Source organism: Brachyistius frenatus, unplaced genomic scaffold, assembly GCF_029030835.1.
Source record: "Brachyistius frenatus isolate BFR_SWC_R1_liver_20210118 unplaced genomic scaffold, ASM2903083v1 Contig_8, whole genome shotgun sequence".
NCBI classification, from domain to species: Eukaryota; Metazoa; Chordata; class Actinopteri; family Embiotocidae; genus Brachyistius; species Brachyistius frenatus.
Window position 1 is genome coordinate 7,981,861 of NW_027210607.1, and position 27,733 is coordinate 8,009,593.

At 41.3% G+C, this 27,733-nt stretch overlaps 1 protein-coding gene across 25 annotated transcripts in view; it reads right to left on the reverse strand.

Moving 5' to 3' along the window:
• Positions 1–27,733, reverse strand: part of LOC138616130 (neurexin-1a) — a 245,559-nt gene that overhangs the window by 92,651 nt on the left and 125,175 nt on the right. For 21 of the 25 annotated variants that reach the window (XM_069690215.1, XM_069690220.1, XM_069690219.1 and 18 more), the window contains one exon: positions 26,787–26,906. In XM_069690215.1, the coding sequence (XP_069546316.1) occupies positions 26,787–26,906 (120 nt within the window). Of the gene's footprint in view, positions 1–7,946; positions 8,987–26,786; positions 26,907–27,733 lie in introns of those variants that run through there. The other 4 variants (XM_069690224.1, XM_069690223.1, XM_069690222.1 and 1 more) reach the window with 2 other exon arrangements.

Consider the following 27,733-nt stretch of genomic DNA (forward strand, 5'->3'; position numbering starts at 1 on the left):
TTGATTTGGCAAACGCAGACTCTTCAAACCCTCATATTAGCTTTAGTTGAACCTAATGAACAGTTCCATTATGTTTCTATTTTATTGTAGTTTTTATATATTTTAGACACTATTAAGATGTTATTTGCAACCTCTCCTTTTTCACACATTGAATTGCTAATGTGTATGAAATTTGATATAAAAATGAACTTGCCTGTTCATCATTTTTGCACGGAATGAAAACTGTTATCTGTTTCTATTTTATACAGTGTAACCCAGCTACATAAGAATTGTAAGAGAGCAATGAATACAGAGACCAATAACTCTTCCAACACATATGCAGGATGTTGGTGTTGTATAAAGACTGAACCTCTCCTTTAAGCAGCTCTAAACTATACACAGTGTGATAGAAACTGTATATCAAGACATCTGCCGCTGCATCCTACTGCTGCAGTACTTCACCATATTTCATCCTCACATGGGCTCTGAAGAGATAAGCCTTCACCTCATCATGACGGGGCCCCAGGGTAGCCATACCAACCACCCTCGCTCTCCGTGGCAGGGGACCATCAATTCATGGTTGAGGTAAAGTTCGACCCCCTGGGCTGGTAACATTATGCCATGAATGCTCAGTCGACCAGTGTCACTCACACCCCTCTGCCCCCTCCTCTGCCATGCTCACTTCCCCTAAGTCCTAAGTGATACATGAGCCCCTGCCTTGTGGAGCAGAATGGCCCATCCAGGCAGAGCTGACAAGACCCAGTGTCTTAATGGAGCAATACACCAAATGGGTCCTTTGTTACCCTGACCAGCTGCATATCTGCCTCCCCCGCCAGCAGCCTTGGCTCTGATAGAAGTGTCTCACAGTATCGACAGCTTCTAATTTACTCTCTCATCATCACTTGCCTCATTTGCTCCTCAGACACAATGCTCCCTTTCTCTCAGCTCAGGTCAGCCATTTTGTTTGCCAGCAATTTGTTGATTAGATTTTTCTGCATCCAATGTTCAATTTGTGCGCCAGCCAGCAGCCATATCAAAGTTAGACGTACAGAAAATCAAGCATTAGTCTTTTTCATTCCCACTTAACTTGACTGATTGCGTGCCATCAGACATCAGTGTATTATTTAGTTGTAGTGTATGTCTACGCACTAGCATGTACCAAAACATCACGGCATCCAAACGGTCTCTAGAAGCCGTTGTCGTCTCTATTGGGGAGCCAACAGATGTGGAGTATGACTGCAGTTCTAATTACTGAAAAAGACAAGTGTGGGGGATAATTACACAGTGGAAGTGAGGCAGAAAACAGAGTCTAGGGCCAAAGCTCTGATCTGAGACTAGAGACAACTCTGGCTGCCCATCACCATATGCAGCCAACTTGCATCAGCACAAATGCTGCTCTCACAAAGAACCTGCTCTGAGAACAGACACAGCTACTGTGTGCTTTACTGAGCATAATCCAACGCTGGCACAGTTCATGAAAGCAAATGATACAGCAGTCTATGCTATACCTGCATAATCACAATATGCCTGTGCTGCAGGAGTTATTTTTAATGATTTAATACAACTGTATTTCTTCATCTGCATTTAAGCGATAATATCAAGTAAAACAGTCTCCAGTGTCCTTCTTATTTATCAAGTCACTGTTTCGCTTGAGGCGATGTACATGTGCAGCCGGTAAAGCAGGCGCATAAACAACACTTAAAGAACTATCAGGCACGGTTTAACACATTTGTTTGCGTACAAAATATGCACTGTCAATGCACATAAATTACCAAACGAGCAAGTAAAATGCAACATGAGATTTCAAATAGTAGAAAACAACATATTAATTGTGCGTTAAAAAATACATGACTATTCAACATGATAATGTGTCAAATTTTCAGGCCATCCCTGTATGACACTGCTTCACTTTTACTGTTTACTCTTTTTATAAGCCGTACCCAGGAGACAACAAGCGCGCCTTGGCCTTAATTGGAGGATTAAACATCTGCTTTGCCTATTGCTGAGTAGCCTCACTTTGTAAGCAGGCTCACTAAGTGGGGAGATATTATTTAATTAGCTGCATATCTTATGGAAATGATACTATACAGTACAATTAATCTGGAGGAGATAAGATAAAAATATCAGGAGAAATGAACCTCAAATGTGTCGATGTGCCAAGGTGTGTGAGCGGGAGGTTTTGTCGTGCAGCACAGCTACATGCCTTTGCGGTTTATATACAGCTCTGCCTCCCCCTTATCAACAGGCAATGTAGGAGCACCATAAGAGAGCTGTGCCATCCTGTATCTCACACCAATGCCACGTATCTACCAACAAATAAATATATAAACAGAGAGAGGAAAAAAAAGAAAAGTGCGTGGGTGTGCATTGTATTTCTACACTGTGTTGCAAAATATATGCTAATATTAGCTTGCACTTAGGTGTTAGGCAGGCGTGTTTTTATCAGCCTTTGCCAGCAGGCCTGAGGCTCTAAGAGATGGAAGAAGCAATGAGGAAGGTGAAATCCCACACAATCCTATTAGAGTGGATTAGGGGGCAGCTTTCTTTCTATTGCCACTCTGCTTCAGGTGAGCAATTGTAAATTGCAAAAAAAAAAAAAGAATAGTTATGACATGCTCGGTTCTTACAGTGGTCTCCTATTGTGACACAGGGCAGCCATTCATTTTTTTTAAACCTTAGATGTTTTATTTGAGGCTATCATTAAGCCAACATACATGATGTTAAAGTTGTTGATTTGTAAGCCAGGGATAATTATGACGCTGTCAATCAAACCACCCACATACAAAGAGGAGGATGGATTTATTTTTTTTTTCCTCCCAAAACAGCGCCGTGAAATTTAAGTAGAGGCTCGTTATCGATTGGATGATCAATGGCAATCATACATTTTCGTCTTCTTCAAGCTGGCTTCCACAGAAACCCATCCTCTGTGGCCTCCCCTGTGGTTGGGATTATCAGGCCGTAAAGGTTGAAAGATTTCACCCTCCATCTTCTGTTAATTCTCATATGACCTTTTCCAGAACCAATTAGTCCATTAGTAGGGGAGTTATCACTTTTCAGTTGAAACTATTGTACGTCTGGACAATCATGTTTTTATACCTTTCAAAGTGCATACTTTAATTTATGGCCCATTTTAAGTTTTAACCAACGATATGTTACGCCATATAAATTAAACTTTTACTATGTCCATATTTGAAAATCGCTTTGAATATTGCTTCACATTCACACTTGGTTGTGACAATGATTCAAAGTGATCAAAGAGATGAAAGATGATTTGGTAGAGTGTTGCTCTTTGTGTGCACAGCAAGCTTGTGTGCATTTCTGTGTGAATGTGCACGAGCGTGTGTGTGTGTGTGTGTGTGTATATACATGCTTGACTGGCGCAGAGATATCTGCTGCCTCATTACAATGGCAGAGAATGAAGCTTCTCTGGGGTGACTGAACTCAATTCAGATTAGATTTTAAAAAAAACGTGGGCTTTTGCATTCTTGATCTCCTCTTTAATTGTTATTATTTTTTTCACTTTCTTGTGCCACTCCTCTGGGAAATGGAGAAGCATGTATAGAGTAAATCAGGATGGACTAGGGAGAACTATTTAAGCTGTTTTATTAGCTTCTTTAACATCGTGACCTGCACCACATCTGCGTCACTCCTCCACACTTCCTGTCTTTGATGCTGCGAGTGTTAGCATGCAAAAAATCAGCAGTGTCTCAAATATTTTAACAATTAATAGAAAAACATCTATACTGCATACCTGCATCCTATATTTATGATATATTCCTTTATACCATCTTTGTCTTGTTCATCTCATACTATCATACATAATAAATGTATAATTTCTATATTTTTTGGAATCTCTAATTTCTGTTGGTCATTTTTTTTGCAACTTTCCCTTAAAACACGCAAAATCCCTGTATAAAAATCATAAAAGTTCCAAATAAATTCAAAATACTAAAGTTTTAATGCATCTGGTGAAACCTGTCCATGTTACAGTGACATCATGGCATTACACATTGTAGCATTACCAGCTGTGTGTGAGTGAAATCACTACTGCCCCCGGCACCATTTTACGGTTTCCTGTATGGCAGTTTTCGTCAGTGCAAAATTATTAATTTTCTATATCACACTTGTTAGATGTCACACAGATACAACAGTGGCAATGAACGTTGACCAGACAACATTTGAAGCTTTTTCTTATTTTGTAAAATTACCTTTAGAAAAAGCCAGAGGTGTAAACAAACAACGAGGATGAACAAGAAATAGGGAGATGTGAGGAAAGAAGATGCTGTTGATGATGAATCACTAAGTTCCTTATGGGTAAAGCGCCCCCTGACTCAAACTCATCCAGGACCCATGCATGTGAGGGGAGCAGACATCCCTGCGAGTCAAAGGAGGGGGGGGCTCTTTTTCTCTCTCTCCCTCTCCATCTTCCAAGTCTCTAATCCGAAACCGGACACATTACTCAGCCGACCTCTCGCTGCCCACCGCACGCATAGTCAGGTCTCATTTCCCTTCATGCCAACCATAGACTGGTCACCACCGAAACCACATAGACCACTGCAGGCACAAAAGGCTACCCACTCCGTCTGCTTGGATGGGCTCTGTGGACCAATGAGAGAGCTGGGGGTAGGTTGGACAGAGTTGGTCGAGAAGGAAGGAAGGAAGGAAGGAAGGAACCCAGGGGAAGGACAGAGAACGAGGGCGAGCAAGTATCCCAAGATGCAAGTAGGTTAAAGACCTAAAGCACACACAAATAGAAAGAGAAATAGAAAGAAGGTGTTTGTGTTCTCATACATCAGAAGAAGAGGATAATGAAAATGCTGCTATCTTTACTCTCTCATTCGTGGGTCAATAACTGCCTATGCTCCCTCTAGAGCAGAGGAACATGTACTCAGATCCTTATCAGGGCAGCTATCATCTCCGCTGCCTCACAGAAGCAAAGATACTGTCATCCTCGCGCTATCGCAGAATGACATCAGCTCAGAGACATGGGAGTAATTATATTATACAAGCCCAAAACACACCGGCAGCAAGGCAACACCAGAGACCATCAACTTTTTTCCCTCATCTCTCTGTTTTTTCTTTCTTCATCTCTTCCGTTCTTTATTCCCTCTATGCTTTTTCTTTTATTTCCTCCCTCTTTTCCCCACTCGTCTGTTCTCTGCAGCATGTGCCAGTACCGACAAGCACTGTCTCTAATCCATTCAACCATTAGCTCTGAAGTTGGAGAGCATTCAAATTGATTATAATCACTTAAATTGCTTCACTGACTTTGATCAAAACCACCAAGTTTTTAAGATACAAAAAAATCAGTTTGTGCAGCAGTTGATAGAGCAGGCGTGAGCATGGGGTATTTACGCATATGTGTAAACGTCATAAATCTGGAGGTTGACTCCCCCTGACTAAACATATGGGATGTGATTCTGAGAGGATGACACATATTCTCATGGCATAGGCAGAGTTATCGTGTGCATTTCAAAGACAGTGGGCTGATCACTAAATTCTGCCTTTCTTTAGTAAAAGTTACAAGTAGAATATTTATAGAAATGCCCACAAAGTTCCACTGATTCATATTTTAAACTGTAAAACACCTTCCCTATTGATCAGATCCTCTCATCTATCCACCTTCAATGAATAGGAACAGCGTAGTACAGAAGAGAATATGATAACCTACTTATCTGGCATATTGAGTACCATATCCATCTCTGGGAAAGAAGACTATCACCTCTGGGAATCGATCCATGATGAATGGTATGTCTGCTACCCAGAGTTGATACTGTCTGAACCTCATTACTGCTAGCCCTAAACAAACAATGCATCATACTCCAACTCAATTTCATACATCCTGACCATGGTAATTTTCTTCTTCTGTCCACATAAATCAATGACAGACATTCAAGTTCAATAAAAAAAAACAATGGATGTTTTCTCAGTATGCTGATAAATATGTATATATAGAGAATGATGTTTATTTTACTAGGAAATCATTTACAGGAATTTAGAGCTCATGTTGTTAGAGAAGATATGGGAGGAATGGCTTGTTAGAGCCCCAAAGGGCAGCCAGAGTTTCTAAATTTAGCCACATACCAAGTGAAAAAGTGCATTTTCACGAGATGGAAACTGAGGCAATTTGCATATAGAGCTAACTGTCATCACTCTATTAGCTTTGTTTGGTCTAATCACTTGAGACAATGTTAAATGCACTGTGACAGTAATAGTCAAAGGCAGGTACAGTTACATAAGTATCGCAAATAGCATTAGATTTTAACATTGACAGTGACACCAAAAGCTATGAGAGAGAGACAGATGGGTGGACGCAGAGAGGCAGCGAGGGAGAGAGCAGCTAAATACTATATCAGGCTCGTTTCTGTTGTTTTGATACTTGGAAATTAAAAATGTAAAGCAAAAACAAACCTGGGGGGCCTACGGGTCTTCAATTCACAAATTAGACTTGGAAGATTGAGCTATACATGTTTAATTGCTGCGGTGAACAGACACCCCATGTAAGGAACAAAGCCCATGAAAATTAATTGTGACACAGCTAAGACAACAGCACTGGGGCTTTACAGCAGCAGGCTTTGTCCTGGAGCCAGGTACCATGCTAAACAGCATGTCTCCCAGTTGCCATTTACACAATCTCTGGGCTGATCAACCAAACATTTGAATCATGTCACAGAGAAAGCGCTTTCTTTGGTCCCCTCAAGCTCCTGCTGGTAATCACGGCAAAGTACGCAGCTACAACAAAAACTCCTATATTCAGTTGTGGAATCCACCTGGAAGCACCACATGCCCCCGAGGTCCTGAGGGAGAACAGGAGGCAAGCACGAGTGTTGTCCGCTCCAGACAGGTCACAGCAGAGTGGCCTAATTGCCTCTCTTGTTGTCTCAGTAGGCCGGCAAACCTCCCATCTCCCTCATCACCACTGAGGAGCACTGACTCCCTTTTTCGAGCAGGTCTAACTCTGCCCAGCGATCCAGCCTTGTTTATGAGTTGCTCCGATAAAAACATCCTCAAAATGCCAGTGCTGCTCCGTAATGGAGATGTCACTCACAATTGAATGCCCTTGTAGTGTTAAACTTTAATATCAGAGAATCCAGAACATTACAGAGGTGATTTGCAGTACACTGTCAAACAGTGACTATTCCAGTGAAATCCATGGTACCTCAGCATTACGTCAGTGTTACACCAGTGCTGATTACGTCACCCAAAAATGCCTGGGCAGTATGATAACTAAAGAAAAGGAGTATGTTGGTCTTCCAGGTGGCTCACTGCCTCATTCTAAAACATTGACGTCACTCATAACTTTGGGTGAAATCCACTCAGTTAACTGGTGACAAGTGCAGAGAAAAAGTGGAAAAACAAAAACAAACTGCAGTAAAACCATAATCACTGATACTGTATTGAGGCAAGCATACTGCAGTCTACCACAAATATTTGGGGTGAGGTTATATAATCCCTCCTAGATTCTTCCTCCATTCGTTTCCTTCCTCCTTCCTGTGTCATGAACCTAAGTGCCAGGCAGGGTGAAGGGGGCCTCATCTACACTCCACGCTGGGCAGGGGCCCAGGAGTGGCTCGACGGCCCACAGAGCTGGAAGGCAACACATCTTTGTCTGTTCCAAACACTGAGGGGCAACGTGGAGCACCACAACCTTCTAATCCTGTCTAATCTGGACACAGTGGAGCATCTGGAGATAGGGATATGGCTAATCTCAGACATGGAGGGCACTTTGCTGAGACAGAAAAAGGGGATGGGTCTAAGCTAGACTCACCCTGTCTTACAGAGCTGCATGTGCATCTGGAGGGATTCGTAACAAACAGACAATATCCAACAGTATTTCAGGCTTGAATCAGCAGGAAAATTTCCCAAAGAGTAAATAAAGGCTACTAAAAGTTATCAGCAGTGATGGGCTGCTCAAGAAGGAGCTGTACTTAGAGAAAGTATTGATGGTACAGTGAGGAAATACTTACTGTGCCCTGCTCTTAGGGATGCTGGTGATCTGTGGATAGCAATAGGCACAATATGGTGACGCTTGTTTCCATGGGAGAGGTGAATGTGGTGGAGACTCTCCACCGCACCTGGTTCTGACCCAGCCACAAAGCCCAGGGCAATGATCCACAAGGCCAGATGGGTGACTGAAGCTGAATTCCGCTTTAGGGGCTCTGCAACGGGCCTCAGGGGAGCAAACTGTGTCCTCCAGCCTCTGAACATCTTCCCTGAGTGACCAGATGAGGCGTCAGATCAAGGTGGAACTTCAGCGAGCCTTACAGCCCCATACTTCTCACCTTGCCAAATCTCACAATGGCCAGAGACACTCACACAGATCCACAGAGAAATGAGGAAAAAAAGAGGGACACCACACAAAATGTCGGTTGTGGGGGGACAAAAATGCCTCTGGCTGTTCTCCACTGAGTTAAGGAATCCGTAGCAGCACCCAGGTAGGTAGAGAAGTATCATAAATCATCATACAAAAACAATCAAAAACATTCACTCAGGAAATTAGGGCAACCGCAAACAGCAATGGAGAGATCCCAGCTTGCTCCAATTCCCCTAGTTCCCTTGTTTTCTCTGTTTCTCTCTTTATCCTTCTGTTAAGCCTTCACAAAATTAGAAACATCTTGCCACCAAAAACTGTTAGTATTCCAAAGAATTCAAATGCCAGGAAAAAAAGAAAGCCTACTTCAGAGGAGACTGAAAGCACATGTACAAAGTGAATTTCTTCAGAAAATCAAGACAGACATTCTGAGTTCCTTTTCCTTTTCCTCCTCCAGTGGTCTCAGAGGATGTCCAGAGGAATGGGACCATAGTTAAATCCGAGTCTCATTTGCATGGGTCGGACAGCTGCAGCGGCGCGCGGTAGACTGCGTGATTGCACCTGTAAGTTGTGCCAAGTAGCGCGCCTGTTCTCCATCTAGAGATATCTGCTCTCAGTGAGACCAAGCGATAGCAACGACAGCACCTGAGAGAGCAGCCCTGGGCAGGAACACACACTCACACACAGGCAGCATCGGCAGCGCCGTTCCAGAAGATGTGCGCAAGAGGGAGAAAGGAGAGAGGAGGAGGAGATGGAGGAGGAGGAGGACAGAGGGAGGGGGAGCCTCGACAGCCAGCCAGGAAGCAGGAGGGAGAGTGGCTATGCAAATGGGCAGCATTCACATAGCGAATCACTGGAGCCTGAGTGCATTGCAGAGGAAGAGCCTATTTAGGCAGAATAGCAGGAATTGAAGCTGTGTCCCCCAGCCCTGATTCCTTTCACAGTCTCTCTACTCTCCCTGTTCAGTCTTTTTCAATCCACTCTCCTGTGCGGACATTCTTCAGCAGTAAACAGAAGGGGGGGAAAAAAGCAGGAAAGGCTGGATTCATTCCCCATTTCTACTTTTATCATCTCCTTTCTCAGCACTCCTCCTCTTCTTCCTCTCTCTCTCTTTCTTTTGTCTCTTCTTCCTTTTCTTTTACTGTCTGTAATTTTAGGGAAGTTGTGAGATAATAGTCTTGTGGAAATAAAAAACTGGAGCCAGACAGTACAACCTAATCCTTCCCTCTTCATCGTCCAGGAAAACTGTTTCCTATTGGTTCTCAACCTACTGGACTCTGCAGTCTATCGTTACCAAGATTTTAAAAAGTGAGGATGCTGCAGCTCATATACTGTAGGCAATTCTCTCTCTCTCTCTCTCTCTCTCTCTCTCTCTCTCTCTCTCTCTCTCTCTCTCTCTCTCTCTCCCTCTTACGCAAACATATGTACAGGCACACACACACACACACACACACACACACACACACACACACACACACACACACACACACACACACACACACATGTAAACAAAGCACACACAGTGCCAGATCTGGCAGTTGAGAACTGTCCAATAAGAGGTTGCTGAAACTGGGCAAGTCTGCCTCCCCTGCTAATAAAAGACCATTTCTCACAAGAGAAGGAGAGGCTGATCGCAGACTCAGTGTGCAGCAGGCTTACAGGAACGTAGAGAACATGTGGACATAAAAGCCCTGCTGATAAACACAACCGGGTTCAGCTGGGAAGTGTGCTCAGTGTTCAGAGTTCAGGACTGGAGAGCACGAGGCTCAGCTGCAGTGTGTCTGCTACTCTTTGCACACTGGCCATTCAACATCTTCCCCTTCGAAATGCTGTGTTCTAAGCTGGAGGAGAAAAAAAAAAAAAAACTGTAAGCAGTGCTGAGCTGATCTTTACGGTTTACAGGGAATACACAGGCATTTCACACCCAAAGAAAGCCAACTTAGCCAGCGTGACACAGAGGATAATATGTCCTTCTCCATTTTCTTTTTCAGTCCACTGTTCACATGAGGAGAAGGGAAGAAGCTTTGGGTGAAGCATGAACCAATTAAACAAATGTTATTGATGAACATTTCAAATGATCCATTTTCAATGCAAATACACATAGAATTAAAGGCTCTGTTGGTTTCTGTAATATGAATTTGAATATAGGAAAAAAAGATCCGAACAGACATGTTATTGTTATAAGATGAACATAAGCAGTAAGATGACTATAATCTGCCATCTGGCATGAGGACAGATGAGGATACCTCTTATTTCTTTGTTCTATCTGTTAATGTGTTCCAATATAATAGTAAAAAAAAAAAAAAAAAAAAAAGCAATTGAAGTATAAAGCAGATGCTGCACACATTAAGGCGCTGTGTTGTTCTCACTTTGTAGAATCTCAATAACTTGGTGCAGCCACCTGGTCAGCAGCATGGAACCACTGCTCGCTCGGCTCTCATTTGCAATGGTGAAAAGGAATTTTCCCACAGAATGTGTTTACACTTTTATAATTATCAGCAGTGCAATCTGCATAATTACACCTAATAAGGCAATCTATCAGGGCTGCTTGCCAAGGACAACAACCTGACTTACTATGTCTTCAAATGCAAACTCTTACGGAAAGACAAAACGCTGATACCTTAATTTACAAAGCTGAATAAAAGGGTAAATAAAAGTGTCGTCTGTGCATGTTGTCACACTTTTTTTTTTTATACTGGATATTTAGTGGAATTGCTGTGTTAGTAATGCAACACCAAACGACATCAGCAGTGACACATTTATCTGGTTCATCGTGACTTACTTGTTCATTTCTGCCCCCAAGTGGTGAAACTGTAAAGCGCATGAAAAGTGTGTAGGTTTATCAAAACGCCAGCAGCTTATGTTTGATCTACCCAGTACAACAGAAGAGCCGCAGTATTCAACAAGATGAAATAATAAGACTGTTGTTAAAAGCCTCATCAGTGCATCACGTTACTCCAGATATTCAAACTTTAAAAGAAGACGATCGTGTGTAGTCTGATGCGCTACAATGATTCTGATCAATTTCTTTAAAGATCACCTCGACTAGGATCCCACTAAGGCTTCAGTAGGATGCCCTTGGCTCCAGTCGTTTTCCCTGACAACTTGGATAAGTGAAGTATGAGTAGCAAGAAAAGCAGAGGCCATGCATATAGCTTCAGGGAAAACATTCACAAATAAATTCCTTCTGCAAGCACATAAGCAAACACCTGGGACCACGACTTAAACTAATTTCAGCACAGTTACAGCTTTTAGCTGCTTTAACCAGATGATTGTAAAGTGTTGGACACAAAATGAGTAAATCCTCTTCCACAAGTAAACTTTCGCCATTGAAGAGGATTTTTTTTTTTGTTGGTTCCTTATTGTCATCTCACTCCACTTCCTGTTAGTGAGATGTCTTCTTGACAGAGAGACAAAAACAGCTTGCCTTTGTTCCCATATAATACCCAGAGGATTGTGTCTCGGATGCATGTGGTGCATTGAACACATTTCCTCCTTTTGGGTCTACATCTTTTTTTTTTTTTTTTAAGATATGGGGAGTTATCTAAAAAGCAAAAGTGAGGGGGGGAATCGTTTTTGGAAAGTGTGGCGGAGTTTTTTTTTGCCACCAGTGAGAGGATGAAAAATTGTCTTGAGTGTAATAATCGCTTTGAGACCTAAGAAAAAGAAAAAACTATAAAAGGACAAGAGTAGTCTCTGTTATTCACTTAAGACTGCAGCCACAGTGGACTGAGCTGATGAGCTGATTTTTGGAGGACTGGAGGGAAAGCAACAGATGGGTGGTTTAAGAGTACCTGACCCCATTGGTGAAGCTAAAGAGCCATCAGACAACACTTTATCACACAAGGAGAGACTCTTATGAGAGGGATAGACACTTAGAGCCACTTTGACAGCAATGTTTCTCCTCCTCAAGAGCTTCATATCACATGTACTCTTGCCAGTTTCAGATAATGCATCTAATGATGTGGTTATCCTAATTAACACATTCGGTGGACTCCTGAAATGTCCTGGATCACGACACTTAAAGCGTCGATTTCTAAGCAGGTGCAGTTTAGTGTATCAGATGTTATTGTGAGCTCAGAGCAGATCAAGCATGCAAGCCAAGCGATGCATGAACCAGGTATACCTGTTGTAAGCTGGGGAGACACATCTGTGTCAGGCTCAGCAGCATATGTGTCCCTGTGAATGAGAGCATTTTGAGGCCTGTATCTCTGGGGTATACTGTACTCTGGCAGGGAGAATATACTGGAGCGAGCAGAGTTTATTAAAGCCTGGAAAAATATCCTGTAATTAACTCACTTGATATGCATGAAATGTTTATCTTATCAGTCCTGAGATATAAAAGTTCTTAAGATTCAATTCTCTCTATGATATAAAGCAGCAGTGACAAAAAGAACAGCTGATTGGTCGCAGTTCAAATTCTAGTTTAATGCAAGCGAGTTACATTTTTTTGTCGCAAGTAGATGTTACAGCTACATGATCCTTTCTTCACAACATACTAAAGCTATTCAGCACTAATATTCCCTGTCAAACACTGACATACAATATTAAACCTGAGCTCTTTATACAACTGAGTTTGCTGTGAATATCAAACGTGTCATTACTCATCCAAACGCGCATCACAAACACTACAGAGAGAGAGAGAGAGAGAGACGGAGGAACACACAATGCACTGATGCTAATGCGTGCGAGTGTACGGAAATAGAAACACAGTTCTGTCTTAGTCATCCCGAGATGTGACATGATAAGAACAGACAGATACAGCGAGTCAACACTCAATACAAACACACAAGCTGTACAGTATTCCAACACTGAGGGAGGCCAGGGTGTCAATACTGTTTGCGTTGGCTGAGGATGTTACTTCAGGGTGCCTGTCTGCGACATTTCTCTGCTATATCTGAGTGAGTGGAGTCAACTTTGACCTCTGCAGGTCAAAGAGGCATCAACTTGCTGGTTTCTAATTCATCTGCACCTCAGCATCTGCTGCGAAGCCCTGCAGCTTAAACAATGACCATGACTGCTCATCATGAAGTGATTGGCTCTTTCGATGAATATCTATCCCTCACGCACGTGCTACCCCCGCGCAGCCGATGACTGTTGCATTAAATAAATAGAGCATATGTGCATGTAAGCCACGAAATATCTGCAAAATGTCAAGGTTTGTGTTAAAAATGCAGCAACCCTTGTGCGCTGCATTTGTGCTGGCGTTCATTATGCACGCTGAGAAGGCAACATAAATAACACCACTCAAGCTGATAAAATAGCCCACTAATAGGAAATAATGGGCATTTAGTGTTGTCAAAATCAAATCTGCAAATGGCAGTGCACGGTGGCGTAATGGAATGACTTAATTTTCACTTTTAGAGCGAACCAAGGAAACAAAACTCCACATCAATTCTCATCCATCCTCACTCTAATTCTGTCGCATTTGACTAAGACATTATAATTAATTTAATAGAGCTACTAAATGAAGTTCAAAATGGGTAATTTAAAAAAAAATTATAACATTAATACTCACAGCTATTTGGCTTCATTTTTGTATCTACATACTGTACTGCAGCTAGTTTCCCAGAGAGGCACTATCCTGAGTTGTACAAATTAAGATGAAGCATACAACATAAGGCAGGAATTGCTCGGCACCACAATTTATCATCATAAATGCACAGTGGCATGTTTATAGTCAAATAGTGATACTGTTTTTTGTCCTTCTCTTCTAAAAAAGACACACATACAAATGCACAGATGTACACACTGCACAGAGGATCCCTTCTTTCACCGAGGCTGGAGCAGGCCCAAACTGCATATACGGGAGATAAACAGACGGAATTTGGTTTTTCATTGCACACTGAGCTGTTTGTATAGCCAATAGGCTCCTCTTGCTCCTTTCACTCATTGGATTCTGCTGCCAAGAGATGCTTTGGAATCTGCCTGATGTGACCAACTGGCATTTTTTTCCCCTCCTAATGCATAAACGATGCCACAATAGTGTTATTCATTTCCATAAATCCATTTAAATACACATTAAGATCAAGCGCAGAGGAAATAACATTCAAAAATCCTTGTACGCAAATGCAAATAAAGGTTGTGTGCGAGTGTGTGTGTGTGTGTGTGTGTGTGTGTGTGTGTGTGTGTGTGTGTGTGTGTGTGTGCGAGTGTGTGTGTGTGTGTGTGTGTGTGTGTGTGTGTGTGTGTGTGTGTGTGTGTGTACACACTTATGCGCGTGTCAGTGAGTGGGTGTGTGTATGTGTGATGATGATGTGTCTGAGAATGCATAAACCAAATCCTAACTGTCAGTGAGAGAGATAGGGGTCACAGGTCGGCATCTTTCCGGAGGCTTTCTCTCTATCTCCTCTGACAGTTCCCAAGATGCAGTGGGCCACCGGGGCACTACGTCTGTCTCTGTCTGTCTGTCTCTCCTGAAATCCATCCCAAGTAGATCAGGTCCCTTCTCAGAGCTCTTCAACGGGTCAAGGACGGGACTGTGTCTCTCTTCAGGAGTCCACAGCTTATTTGTTAATGAAACACTTTGCTGGGCTTCAGCTAACTGGGACAACGGAAGGGTTTAGTAGGGGGAAAAAAAGTCTCTCTCACAAATTTCAAATAAACAAACTGCTTCTGCTCTTCTCCAAAGCCACTTCTTTTGAATACAGTTTATTCCTTTTGGAATAAAACTACAAAATAAATGTTAAGGGGAAAGGTCTACTTTCTTTGAAGAGGCAAACAGCAGTTTATGTTCTGGCTCTAGCTTTTTAAATACTTTAAGTGAAAAAACATCTACTTACAGTATCACAATAAAAAGCGTTCCTTCGTACACACAGTTTCATCAATGAGCACTACCACGACTGCTGTTCCTTTCCAGTGTTATTCATTCAGAGTACACTTTAAACTCTATTAACCTTTCACTACGACATGAGATCACACATTTTGTGTATCTTCAGTGTCTGTATGTATTTCAGTCCTGTCTGTTTTGAATCATTCAAATATATTACAGATATATAAGGGGGTTGTATGGTCTCTTGTCGCTCTCACCTTAATGTCACACAACCCAGAAGTTGTGCGTCACACAAGTTTCACACTTGATGCTTTTCCAATTAGAAAAGGCACACCGTGGACACTGTAAGGAAAAAAAACTGTGCTCCTATATTGAAATGAAAGGTGAAGCTGTGGAAAACCACTCTGGTTGAACGCCAAAGAAAGAAACAAAGCTGAGAAGGTCTTAAACTGGCTGATACTTCTTACCACTTTCTGGTAATTGAGAGCAGAAGAAAGTAAAGAGAAGCAGCTAAAAATGATCAGTCACAGCACCAGAAGTGATCACATCTCGGGCCTGATTTACTAAGATCTCAAATACAGGGTGCAAAACTGCGTGTTCCTTCCAAAAGTTTGCACTTTTTTTTTTTTAAGCCGTTTTGCGGGTGATTTACAAAGAGTAATTTCCTCATTGAAATCAGGTGCAACTCCCTGTATGCAAATGAGGGGTTTGCGTGTGTTAAAGTGAATCCAGCAAAGGAAAACAGAGCCACCGCAGAAGGAAAAGGAAATCTGATCCCATTGGAATTAAGAAATATAAATATAACAAGAACAAAATGCTATATAGGAGATTATCAGCAAGAAAGTCAATACTGCGGGGGAAACAAAAAGGCTGAGTCGTAAGAAGATTTTTGTAATTGCTGGTGTTTTGTGGCTCCTCCTTATTGTTGGCTGTCAATCATTATTCAGTTAATTCAATAATTTTTCCCTATGGCATCAAAAATGTTTCCACGGGTGTAAAACCACGATCTCTACATATTCTTTAGTTCCCTGCGTCTCCTTCTCACCACAATAAGAGCAGCCGTCTCTCCAGATTTGCGCATCTGATTAATACGTCCCTTTCAGTCGTATTAAAATAAACGCGCAATCACTTCTCCTGTTTCTACTTTCCGGTTTAGTAAATATCGTTGCGGGGGCTAAATTGTTCTATTTGCATGTCCCCTCCCAGTATTTTGCACCTTCAAGCATAATTGCCCAATATTACATATGCATGCAGACAAACACGCAAAAGGGACAACATGTGTTAAATTGCAATCCTCGCTGCACGTCGTTAGTAAACCTGCTTGGACATTGTTTTGGGGTGGTGTGGAGTTTGCAAGTGATTTTACACACGCAAACCTTTAGTAAATCAGGCCGTTACTGTAAGGACTGACGTAGAGGCTGCATGAGGCTCTGGGACTGTGATACAAAGCTTAAGTAAGACAGTTTTGGTTGTGTAATTGGTCAAATTAATTGCCAAATAAAAATTTTAAAAAATCAAGTGGTCAGTGTAAAGTGTTTAACCCTGCAGGTTGCCTGTCGAAACAGAAGTCCAGTAAAGATTTGCAATGTACTTTTAAAATTCAGTTAAATGCAACACGAGTAAGTGTATCATATGGTAAGACCAAAATTATTCAGCAAAATACTTAGTTTGAGTCATGAAAAGTGATACATGCTTGCTTGGTGATAACACCAATTGCAAGCTACAAATCCAGTACGAAGCAAAGCCAGTGCTGACTCTTCCATGTTATGATGAGCCATTCATGTCTAAGTGAAGACTCGGTATATGAATGGCAAACAGCCTAAAGCAGAACATGCAATGTATATTTGTGGAAAGCGTGTCACATATAGAATGTGTGAGGCTGTGACTCAAGTTGTCTGCATTCAGCAGCACTGCAGGCTCTGCTGCATTAATTTCCCTGTGCCGCAATTTTTTTTTTTTTTTTTAAATGGAGATTTAGAATTGGCTTCATGCCGCCTCTAGATTTTAGCAGACATAATATCTTGAGCTGCATTCCACATGCTCTAGAAATACTACCAGCATTGGAGCAGCTACGCTTCACACACGGCTTCACAATAACAGACTTGAAAGTCTTTTACGTCCACACAGATCCAGGTCACAGAAAGCAAAGGTCTCTGGTAATTAATGATTTTTTTTTTTGACCAGCCTTTTTTCTACAGTGTCTCGTTTCTAGCGAGGTGGCAGCCCCCAGCACCAAATATCCTGTCTGGGATATATTTCAAGCCCATTAAGCAGGTTTCCTCTCTAAACCATTCAGACAGCTCTATCGCTGGGACTCAGTTTGGCTAAGGCATTGACTGATGTGTGTGTGCTTTCCACCCTTGCTGCCTACAGATAAGGCAGGATTTGATTAGTGCCACACATAAAATCTGTCCTTTATGCGCAAAACCTTTAGAAGTTAGTTGAGTTCAAGGACAATTCAGAAAGATAACTTCTATTTACCTCCCCCTAAAGACAGAGAGCATTTGCGTCGTCTAAGACTTTGGTGCATATTGTTGATATTACTTGGAGCACACCGTTCTGTTCACACATACTGAACAGTTGTTTGCGTGCTGTGCAGACTGGCTGGCAAACACCTCTTGAGACAAGTTCGTTCATTTGCTTTGTGACAGCATTTTACAAGTTGGATGTGCTCCTGGGGCTGCATTGCAGGGATAGTACATGGCCTGTTTAGGAGGAGAGAAGGTTTATCTGTTCAGCATGTCTGATTGCTTCTCCAGGTCTGGACTTTATTTGGAACTTAGGAGGTTTTCACGCTGACTACTGGACCATGGATACAGTGGGATATCTCGCTGTAACACAGGGTGTGTTTTCTTACAGGGCACAAATTAAGGAAATGAAATGAAAGACAACCAGTCTAGTTTCAAAGCTTATCAAAACCTGACATAACATACTGTGGTTTATGTCCTTGAGCTTCTTCGAGGCAAAATGGTTCAGGACTGATTCTGTCATTTAGTGAGGTAAACGATGATTTTCTGCAACATGTAGGACCAACAAAGTTGTCTCATTTATACGGAAAAGAAGCAGCATCATTGTTGGAATAATCATCATGTTTAACTTTAATATGGCAAGCAGTACTGCTATATTAACAGCCATTCTAGTCAGACCTGTTACTGAAATTAACACAACAATTATTCATCCTGATCGAACTGGGTTTACTATGTGAAGATACTACAGGAGCAATACCAGAAGATTACAAAATTTAATGACTCATTCAAACATAAAGGAGGAAGCAATGTTATAACGCCTCGACTCCCGGAAGCCATTTAATCGAGTATCCTGGCATTATTTTTTTCAAACATCGAATCAATTCCAATATATATTATAATGTATATTCTAATCCACAAGCTGCCATCACAGTTAATAGGTTTTGGACTGATTTTCCCCAGAACGCGGTTTCAGACAGAATTGTTCTCTATTGTCTGTCCAATATCAGAACTAAACTACAAGCACAACTTATTGAAATTACAATAACTTTAACAGACTGACAATAAGTGAACAACATGAATGATCACTGTATGAATGTACTTTTACATTCTGTTGTCATTGGAGCTCTCTAATACACAATCACCTGCTCCACAGGTCGCTGAGGACCTAATAGGTTTGTTATTTAGGTAATAATGACAGGAAGCCAGTAAAGCACTTTGGCTAGAATTAAAATTAACATGCATATACATTAAGGACAAAACACATAGGCGCCATATGTGGTGCGTCAAAATAGCTGCTGGTATTATTATCTATGTACGACCCTCACACCAGCGGCAGCGAGGCACTTCATGCCACGGCATTATTTTCAGGATCCAGGATGAAAAACTTTTTTTCCCCAGAGAAAAGTACTTTGCAACTCCCCAATCTGCTCCTGTGGCAGCACAACTTCTTCACCTCTTTCTATTGTAGATTGACAAGGAATGAGGAGAAACTATATGTCAGGGTGAAGGAATATCCCAAGCTGTAAGGTCCACAATGCTGTTATTTACAAGGACAATGAGGGACTTACCCATCATTTCATTTTTTTCCGTTTGGTGATGCGTACCATTGCTAGGGACAGCGCTGTAGCACTTGTGCGTTTTCAGCTTTAGTCTATGTTTTCTAAATTGGATTGCTGAAAGGCAATGATCTCCCCAAGATGGTGTTGCTAAATAGTGACCCATGCGTGACCGTACACCACAGAATTGCAGACACCACCCACCATGGAGAAAGTGAATCAGTTCAACATATTCTCGTCAAAAAAGTGATGTAGTTTTTAAAACGTGAAGCTTGTATTCATTTATTGAAATTTCCTTCACTCCTGAGATATACAGTGTTAGTTTATTCTTTCATCTGCCTCTGCGCTTGTGGTTATTATTTTAACTCTGGTCTTTCCCTTAAAAAAAGGTTAAGCAACATAGTGAAAGATATAACAAATAATAACAAATATCTACAGAATAATCCACTGCTCACTCGTATATCACAAAAGTATATTTTTTCATGATGTGAATTTTAAATGTCCATCAGCATCTTACTTTGAAATTTACAGAATTTGTTTCTTCATTTAAATTACTTCTGACTTCAGAAATCCTTCAGAGCGTCAACATAAGCCATCAAAAGTTGTGACATATTCAAGTACAAGCGAGCAAACCTTTTTTTTTTCAGGGACATTTAAGCTTATTGTCAGTTCTCCTGGGCACCATGTTCAGTAGCCTGAGTTTATGAGGGAAGGGAATATTCACAGTGTCAGTTCATCACCCTGCAGGGTCGTTCAGCTGATTCTCTGTATCAACACTTTAATTAGCATTGTGTAGTGGAGAAACAACAGCTTCTTATTTCTCGTCATCGTGGCCCTCCAGGCTACCAATTCATAAAAAAACACCTCAGACATTAGGTTCCCACCACTGCACTGCAATGAGCTCGAGATGAGATTCTGATTAGAGCAGAGATTAGCACGAAGACAACTAAAAATACGCAGTGCCTGTGCTCGACTCAGATCTGGCCGCATATTGTTCATTGACACAAAAACAATGTGCAGGAACTCTCTGGCAGAGTTTGTGTTGTTGGGGACACACCATGTGAACAGCAGCGTGGGTTTATGAACCAATCCGACATATGTCTGACACTGCTGCTCCTCCATACTAATGCCACCGTGCCAGCATGAGGCTGCATCACATAATACGCATTGTACCATGCATCCTCACAGCTGCCTCCTATGTTTTACTATTAAGTTGTGTATAAGTGTAAAACTCAAATTCATGAACTATTTAAAATTGCACCCAGCTAGCTAAAATATGTTAGTTATTCTACACACATTTCCTGCAGAGATCTCATTGCTCGGGCAAAGTTACAAACATGTTACAGCATCCTGGGTGGGAGGAAAGGAGGCCTCGTTTCCATGCCAACAGCCGTTACCACACATATGGGCACTGCTTCTTGGCACAGAAACCCATTTAAATTATGATACTCAATCAGTAGTGAAAATGACTGAAAATAATTAGGCCAGAGAATGACCGCTCATATTGAGGTGGAGGAAGAATAAGTAAAGCAGAACAAACATGGGACATATCACTAAAGTCTCCTTAAGTCACTTAACTGTGATAGAAATCTTGAGTAGCAGACCAACTCAGTATCCATCTGGGAACAAGCAGTTATGGAATATGTGCAGAGGTAGATGGCGATCCACATCCTGCTAAGCAGCTGGAGGCACTGAGACATACTGTTTGATAAGTGTGAAAGTGGATCTACACATGGCATAATTTCAAATAAATGGCTGCTTTCAGTCAGTTTTCTGCTTTGTAGCGGGGAAGAGCTTGTGATAAATATTTTAAGTATTAAGACATTATGTTGGCGGTATCATATATTTTATTATAGATATATCTATTATATTTGTATATTAAATATAACATAACAAATTTTCTTTATAAAAAGTGTTTTATTACACCCCTTAGTTTTCCTATCCTGCCTTTGGCACTCAGCCAAGTTGAGGTGTTTCCCACCCTGAAGATGTAAATCTTTGAAAACTGGTCACAAATAGAAACTGTAGATGGAAAAGAAAGGCTTAGTAACGGCAAATAATGCTCCATGCAGCCGTGGATTAATACACAGTTAGTGCCCTATGAGAATTGTGTGAGAGATTGGCTGCAGTGATAAACTACAGAGGCCATGTTCATGTAATGAAGAAATGTCAGCCAGTGCAGCAGCCAGGCTCAGTGATGTGTTTTAATAGGTTTTTGTACAATAGGGGCCACGGCACAGAGCAAAACGCTACTGTATATCAAGCTTCGGGTGCACATTCTGCACTGAGTCGGATCAAGTCAACGTTTGTTTAGTTCCTTTCAAGGGATTTGATGACAATAAAAAAAATATAGTATACCGGCAGACTTATCCATTATGACAAGAAAAATGTGAACAACTGCAGCCTCAATTACACTGAGACATCCAATAACCCGTGCTTGTACAGTATGTTGTATGTGTGCAGTTAAGATAAATGCTAATGAACTTAATCCCTTCTCTAATCTTCAAGTAAATACATACATTATTTATTGGTGAGAACAATTTTAATATTCTCCATTGATAACACAGAATGGTCATTTGATTGCACAGTTAAAAAGCCTTCAGCTGCCTCACAGCCGACCAGTTAAACTCTACGTGCTATAATTCTTGCGAGCATGCGTGCACATTTGAGGGAATGGCTACTGAAGTGAATACACAGAAGCACTTAAGACTGCTCCTCTCATATCTCGGGGCACAATGGTTACTCAAAGCTAGGCCAAGCGTTCAATACACACAAAGCCAAAATATTTTCAGACCCATAGATTTGTTGTCGCCGGGCGGCATTAAGAGAGAGCCACATCCAGGGCAAAGATAACATTACTTCCATGTGACAGAAGGCTATTTACTCCCGTGCCACATATCCCCTCGGCCTCAACACTGGACCGGGTGTCCCCTTGTATTGATCGAAACCAAACTAAGTGGTCTAATCCTTGTGTGCCACCACAGAGGAGTGGGACACCACTGTCTGGGGTACTTCCTGACTGCTTGTGTGTGTGTGTGTGTGTGTGTGTGTGTGTGTGTGTGTGTGTGTGTGTGTGTGTGTGTGTGTGTGTGTGTGTGTGTGTGTGTGTGTGTGTGTGTGTGTGTGTGTGTGTGTGTGTGTGTGTGTGTATCTGCATGTTAAAACTGGAGAACAGACACACAAGTGCCCTATTTTATAAGAAAATAAAACTTTAGAAACAGTAAATAAGTACATTATTTTTCATGCTATTCTTCACTAATTTGAATACAGTACAAAGATGGAGAATCTGTGCAAAATAAGCCCTTATGCATTGTTACTTACAATGCAACTGTCGGTGAAACCCACAAGTCTGTGTTTAAGATTTCATTTTTATGAACTTTCTTAGAGTCTCAGCTTCGAGTCTTTTTAAAATATTTATTTGAATTCTGGCTTTTGTAGACTGATGCAAGAGATCAGTGTCAGTGCATGTGTTCGTCTGTATAACACATCAGCTGTCTTTAGACTACATGAAGAGGAGGCACATAACAAAAAGAGGATCCTTTTACTTCTGCATTTGCTTTGGCAAAATCAGACCCCTGTCTATTGCAGATCACATAGTAGAAAATGAGCCCGAGGGCCCAGACAAACCATTCTCAAAGGTACAAAGACACGAGAATGAGCATTGACTTAGACACATTAGAACTCAACTGAGGGGGCCTCGTCTTTGCCCCCCGGGGCAGAGACAGTGGAAGCTAGACCTGCACACAGCCACCATTGTTGGTATAATATTGACATGGCACTAATAGCTCTGGCTATAAGACTGGGTGGAGGAGCAATCAAGCGAGACACAAATTGCGTGAAGGCCTGGCATAGCCCCTGCTGTAGCCTATCCACGACCCACTTTAGCTCAACAACGAACACAATTCTGTTTGTCTCTGTGCATTACCCTCAGATGTTTGACCACTGCAGGCAAACCCCCTCAGGAGACCCAGACTGGAGTTAGTTTACCCTCCCCCTCCCCCTCTCCATCCCACACACACACACACACACACACACACACACACACACACACACACACACACACACACACACACACACACACACACACACACACACACACACACACACACACACACACACACACACACACACACACAAACAGCAGGGCCAACCTCAAAGTTAAAACTAGAACAGTGGTTAAAACCCCAGTGGACATTACAGAGAAGACAAAAATGCAATATGGCAATATTAACTGATGCTCATGCTAAGAAGAAGATGCTCGCTATGTTTTGCTTTTGGCTGATTATCAGCATCAGTTTGTACTTGCAGAAGAGCACTAATGACTTCACCACACACATACAGTACATACAGTCTGCGTTTCCTGTCAGGGTCACTAAGTGGAATGTGTTCCACCCACCATTTTATTCCTACTGGCATAACAAAAAAAAAAAGCTTGTAGTGATGAGACCAAACGCATGCTTAACACCATTCACAAGCATCACAATTAATTTTGCATGCATGATTATGTCAGAGGAATCTGATTCATCTCGGCCAGCACAGCTTGTATTCTCTTCAGTCACACTGACTGTAGGTATCCAGTGGGGATAATTGGTTCTATAAATACAATTCTAACACACCATGTCCACAGTTCATTCAGGCAAAAAATAATCATAAATAAATCAGTATAGGCACATCACTGGGATGAGGTGCTTGGGAGATGATGAAGAGAAGATCTGAGGATAGTTTTTTTTCTGTATCTATGTCATCATCTTGCCAATCATTCTGAAGTGAGAGGTGCTGCGCTCTTCTGAGAAGTTGAAATACTTTTATCATAACACACTCAAAGCATAGCCAATAAATGACCAATACAAGCAGGACTGTGCAAAGGTTTTAGACCCCTTAAATGGTTATAGATTTGTATCCACAACGCACTAATTAAATGCACAATGTCCTCCTGAAATGTAATGAAGATATCCTTCAGATATGGGAACCTACGACAGACAAATAAAACATCAGTGAGATAACTTCTCTTTATTTCACTTGTTTCAAAAATGATGCAAAGTCACAGATACCCCATTCTCTCTGTGAAGCTTCGGAGCTCAGAGGAAAAAGGATTTTCAGAAAAGGAAAGTTTTGGTACTTTTTTTGGAGTGTGTGCAAATCATTATTTGTGACATCATTTCTGAAGATAATTTGGTCAGTATCATTTATACCACACCCTTACACTCTGATAAATTACACTTCTTATTAGTAGACACACCGTCCTTTTCAAGAACAGGCCAGAGAGCCGCTATGTGACTTTGATTGTTTTAATTATTCACTAGATGAGTGTTTCTACATATAATAACTGAAACTGTTAAATGTTAATACTTCGGAGTTCACTGAATTTTATCTTTATGGTAATAAATGGACTATAACCAGTAAAAAGAAAATAAAGCTACACATTAATACTTAATACTCAGTATTTCAATCAAAATGAAGTGAATTTCGAATTTCCACGAGCTGAACATTGAGATGGTATTTTACTATCATACATAATATTGGTTCCCTCATGATTTGTGACTGACAGCTACACAATTCATCCTGGCTAAATGTTATGGGTGCCAGGAGCTGTGAAATGGATGTTTTCTCCTTGTGATAAGGCATGGTGCCAAAACTACCCGATAGAGAAATATCTGGAAATGCATTGAGCTCTCCATGTAAGTTGCTTTCTGTGAGACCCATTGCTCTGTTGTGAATTGCCTGCATTTCAGCGTATGCAAATAAAAGTGATATTTTCTTCATACATGCTTCCCTCCTTCCTTCGCCTTCCCGTCCACCCCACCATCCCCTTCCTTCTATCCCCATGACAATCCATCAACTCAGATAAAACCCGACCATCACCAGCTTCATTTTCCTTGGCACAGCCAGGCTGTCTTGCATCACTATTCTGAGAACTAATTCAGTTCATCTACAGTGAAAGACATTTCTTAGAAAGCATATTTCTATGTGTAGTTGCATCCCATGGGCCTGCACATTGATCCAACCCATTGTTTTGTCAAGTCAGCAGGAATAATTAGACTAGGTATAGTAACTAGTCTCAGCAGGTAGAGCACTTTTGCTCAGATATAATGCATGCATACATGCCCTGTGAGCCTCTCTGCTCCCAAGGCTGTCAATGAGCTGCATGGGTCTGAATAGGATGATGTATGATAGAGGGAAAGAAAGAAAGAAAAAAAATTCCAAACAACATCTCCTCTGCCTTTAACACACAAGGACTGTTCATGGGGTGTTCGCCAACAAAAATATCCCCACCCGCACGGCTCTACTCCTCTGTTGACCCAAACAGAGTCTGAGGAATGAAATGTAGAGAAGAACGAGTGGAGGCGGGCCAGAACCAGGACGAGCTAAACTCCAGCTCACATGTCACGGACAGAAGGATCCTTTTATTGTTATCCTTAGCTACAGATATGTTCAGGATACGAGGCTGCACGGGAATCTTTTATCACTTTCTGTTGCTAACCAAAGATAGGGGTCCTATCAAGCTAGTAGAAGTGACACAGAATGCATTAACATTTATGGTGCACCCTCCTCTGCTTTTGCGTCATCGCCAGAGTGCCCACTGTGTTCCTTTCTCCTTAATGCAGTTCAGCACTTTGCCCATTCGCCCCTTACTGTGTGAACTGCTGCAGAAGAAAATAATGACCACGCAAAGTCCCCTATGCATGTTTTGCATAAGGAAGTAGCTCATTTTCTAAAGGTGGAGCAGACATTACCCCAGTTTTCTCAAAAGCTTTACATTAATGAGCACACAGTCCATCAGAGCAAATGCCCATTTAACTGTCTTTAAGGGAGATTAATATCACAGAACTTTTAAATTACATCATGTGGCTCAAGAAAGTTTCAATGTGTGTGCATGTGTGTTGTGACTTTATCTGTCAAGGCAATGCTGTTGTATGAAAGCAAAATTGCAACAAACAATATGTGCCTTTTTTAGTTAATATGATTTTTTTTGTTTGTTTGCTTGTCTGACTTGTTGATGTTTTATTTAGCAGAACACCCTGTGCGTTGCTCCCTCTAGTGGCACAGCTCTCAAATTTTAATGAGCTCTCACTGAACTGTCACATGTCGGAGTTTCTGCCCTACAGAGCTGCAACAGTTTTCACCTCCCTCAGTGAAGATAATGTATTCAAACAAACTGTGTCAAGATTCATTCTAATTGACCAAGTTACAGCGTTCCAGTCAGTAGTTACAGTACACAGCACAGTTGGGGCTTTTACTTCGATTCGATTGGAGAGCTTGCAAAGCAAGTATGTCATACTTTTGGCAAACGTTGTGCTGCATGAGGACACCAATATAACACAAACAGAAAAAGACACAGGAAATAATAAGGAGCTTGAATACGAATGCTGTGTGAAATCACGGGATAAAAATGGCCCTGCTGTTGATGATAACACCCACCTTTAAATGTTTGATACCAAGGTTTTCTGGCTGCATTTACTCAGCTTAACAGATGGACTGAATAATGCATCTAAAACTGTGGGATGTGTATGAGGCTTGTTGTTTTGTGTGATTTACTGGGACTTGAATGAAATTAAAAACCCAAAATCTCATATATAGGGCCCACAATGTATTATACCAAAAGTTACCTTTCAGACTGGCTAACAAAAAAAAAGAAAGAAAAATAAAAAGTCTAAACTATTTGGAGTTTGACAGTTGAGAACCAAAAAGGTGAGTCCTACCATCATTGCACAGCGGTCCTCCAAATGTCGTCATGCTGCAGTCACAGCTGAAGCCCTCCCACTGCTGAAGACACACACCCTGGTTGGCACACGAGTCCTCTTGGCACGTAGTGCTGGGGCCTGAATATGGAGACATATAACACCCTGGTGAGAAGACTTTTATAATACAGTCTGCAGATTGACTCTTACAGTGAAATTAAATGTCACGTTGAACACACGAACAAAAGGCTTCTGCAAATAGAAGCGTACACAGAACAAACATACTGTACTGGCTGTACATTGAGTCATCTCTTGTATTCGTCCTACAAATACTGTTACTAATTTCCAGATTGTAGCCAGGTGTCTGCACAAAGCCTCAATAAATGTAAACGTATTCGGTAAACAGACAAAACCGAAGCCTTACAGAGGTACAAAGACACAAAATAAAAACGATTTTAGTTATTTAAATAAGTCAACATTTTTTAAATGGTTTATTTCAATATTTTATTTCACATTTTTACATTGAAGCACTACATAATAAAGACAATTAAAAGGCATTAGTATGAATTAAGTTAATGTTCCAGTAAACAGTGTCTAGCGCTCATGTATATTTTTTATATTTATATAAGATGTGTTTACAAAATACAGTAATGTATTTAATGTAATTTATTTATTTATTTCTCCAAATTATTGTGTGTCCCTGACCTCCAGTGAAGATAATTTACATTCTAATCTGTCTTCAGCGACACCTGGATTAAACCTGAAATCTGATTGCAATCGGATCACACAAAATGCAATATTACACCTCGTGAAGGCGGCCATAGGAAAACAATACTTAGTTCTCAAGCAGTAGAGGCCTGAGTTACCCGTGTGCTTTTAAACCTCGTGTTTCTAGTCAAAGTGTTTAATCTTCATGCTTCATTTCCAACCTTCCATCAGCGCATCAGTCAGTCAGTCACTCTGTCAGT